Genomic DNA, 1,893 nt, shown 5'->3' with positions numbered 1-1,893 from the left:
AAAAAAAAAAAAAAAAAAAAAAAGATGATAAGATAATTGATAGCTGATGGACATCATATGCTTGAATAACTTTGAGGCCCAGCTGTGAGTAAAGTTTAAAATGTTCATCCATATTTTGTTTTATATTCTAACTGTAGTTTTGGCAACAGAGATTGCTGGATTTAGTTGATCTGATTACTTAATTGCCATTTCAGTTTTCCATTTTGCTTTTTTCACTCCACGATTGGATTTGAAACTTTATAAATTTCATTCCTTTATCACGATTTATACAGAATTTGAGAGATTTCAGGTTAATAAAATATAGTTTCAGTGATGAGGACTGTTTTACCTGAGATACATTGCTGTTTCCTGACATTTTCTCAGAAGGGCTATGTTGTGAAGAATTTTCAAATTTGGTAATATTTTTCCATCATTAAAATTCGAAACTTGCATCAAACACCTCTTTTTTTTTTTTTTTAAAGGTGGATTTTGCAAATCGGGAAAGTCAGCTGGCTTTTTATCACTGCATGGAGAAATCTGGTCAAGACATCAGAGACTTTTATGAAATGTTAGCCGAAAGAAGGTATGTATTTTAAACTTATCAGTGTAGCTTGAGTTTTAATACAGAAACTTAAGATGGCATTAAATTTTATTTTTCACTCTTTACCCTCCTTTTATATTCTAGAATAGAGAACGCTTCTCTTTTATCACTTCATATGGAAACACAGGTTTATTTTTGTGAATTCAGTTTTCAGGTGATTCCTATGGGTTTGGAGCAACCTGTCTGGATTTCTCACTGAATGCTCCTAGAGCTCGAGTTACTGTTTTGCCAGGTGATAATGTACTTTTTTTTTTTTTTTGAGACAGGGTCTCACTCTGTCACCCAGACTAGAGGGCAGTGACATGATCATGGCTCACTGCAGTCTCTGCCTCATAGGCTCAAGTGATCCTCCCACGTCATCTTCTTGAGTAGCTGGGACTACAGACACTTGCCACCACGCTGGAGTAATTTTTGTAGAGATGGGGTTTCTCCATGTTGTCCAGGCTGGTCTTAAACTCCTGGGCTCAAGTGATCTGCCTGCCTTGGCCTCCCAAAGCGCTGGGATTACAGGTGTGAGCCACCGCACCTGGTCTGCTTTATGTGCCATTAATCATAAATACAAATCATCTCGCTTACAGTTACTTCTTAAAGTAAATGTATTAATATATGTTAGAGTGCATTATAAACTGTTAAATGGCTACATATTTAGTAATGACAACATCCAGGTTGTCGCCACACATGTGCTCATACATTTAACTAAAACAAACAAAAACTTCCAAAAGAATATCAAGAGCTTTATTTTAAAGTTGAATCTCTTAAATATTCAAAGTGAATCAATAAGCCAAACCACACGTAAACTGGCAACTGTGGCAATGTGCAGAGCAAACCTGATTTCCCCTTGTTAATACTTTCAGTTATGGTTATGTATTTAATACCTTTTTCTGCTGAAATATAGTAAAGAATATAGTAAAGACTGAAATATAGTAAAACATCTTAAGATAATGTCACCAGATCTTCAATAGCTGATTACTTCTGAAAATGGAAATTTGGTCCATATGATCAGGCTGTTTTTCCAGACATGCCTCTGATTAAGTTTTCTGGAATGTTCCCACTAGGTCTCCACCCCTGTACATACATGTTAGACAAAAAGTTTGTGTGAAAAACGCCTTTAGACACTTGAGTTCAAAGTATGAAAAGGGCTCCATGGCAAGATGAGCCAAGTCAGGGTTGCGCTACCACAAGCCCTGTTGAATGCATTCCCTTTCTACTACCTCTTCTTGCCATTTCATTTTTGTTTAAGTGATAGCAAGTATTAATATATATTAATTCATTTCTTAGTGGAATATTGTACAACAGTCATTGAATACTTGGTG

General features: G+C 35.7%; 1 protein-coding gene across 1 annotated transcript in view; it reads left to right on the top strand.

Annotated features, from left to right (window-relative positions):
* Positions 1 to 1,893, top strand: part of SPEN (spen family transcriptional repressor) — a 68,358-nt gene that overhangs the window by 50,017 nt on the left and 16,448 nt on the right. The window contains exon 9 of the mRNA XM_011993969.1: positions 462 to 562. Within this exon, the coding sequence (XP_011849359.1) occupies positions 462 to 562 (101 nt within the window). The remainder of the gene's footprint in view (positions 1 to 461; positions 563 to 1,893) is intronic.

Source organism: Mandrillus leucophaeus, unplaced genomic scaffold (assembly GCF_000951045.1).
Source record: "Mandrillus leucophaeus isolate KB7577 unplaced genomic scaffold, Mleu.le_1.0 Scaffold439, whole genome shotgun sequence".
NCBI classification, from domain to species: domain Eukaryota; kingdom Metazoa; phylum Chordata; class Mammalia; order Primates; family Cercopithecidae; genus Mandrillus; species Mandrillus leucophaeus.
The sequence above is the reverse complement of the archived record's forward strand: the minus strand, read 5'-3'. Positions and strand labels throughout refer to the sequence as shown.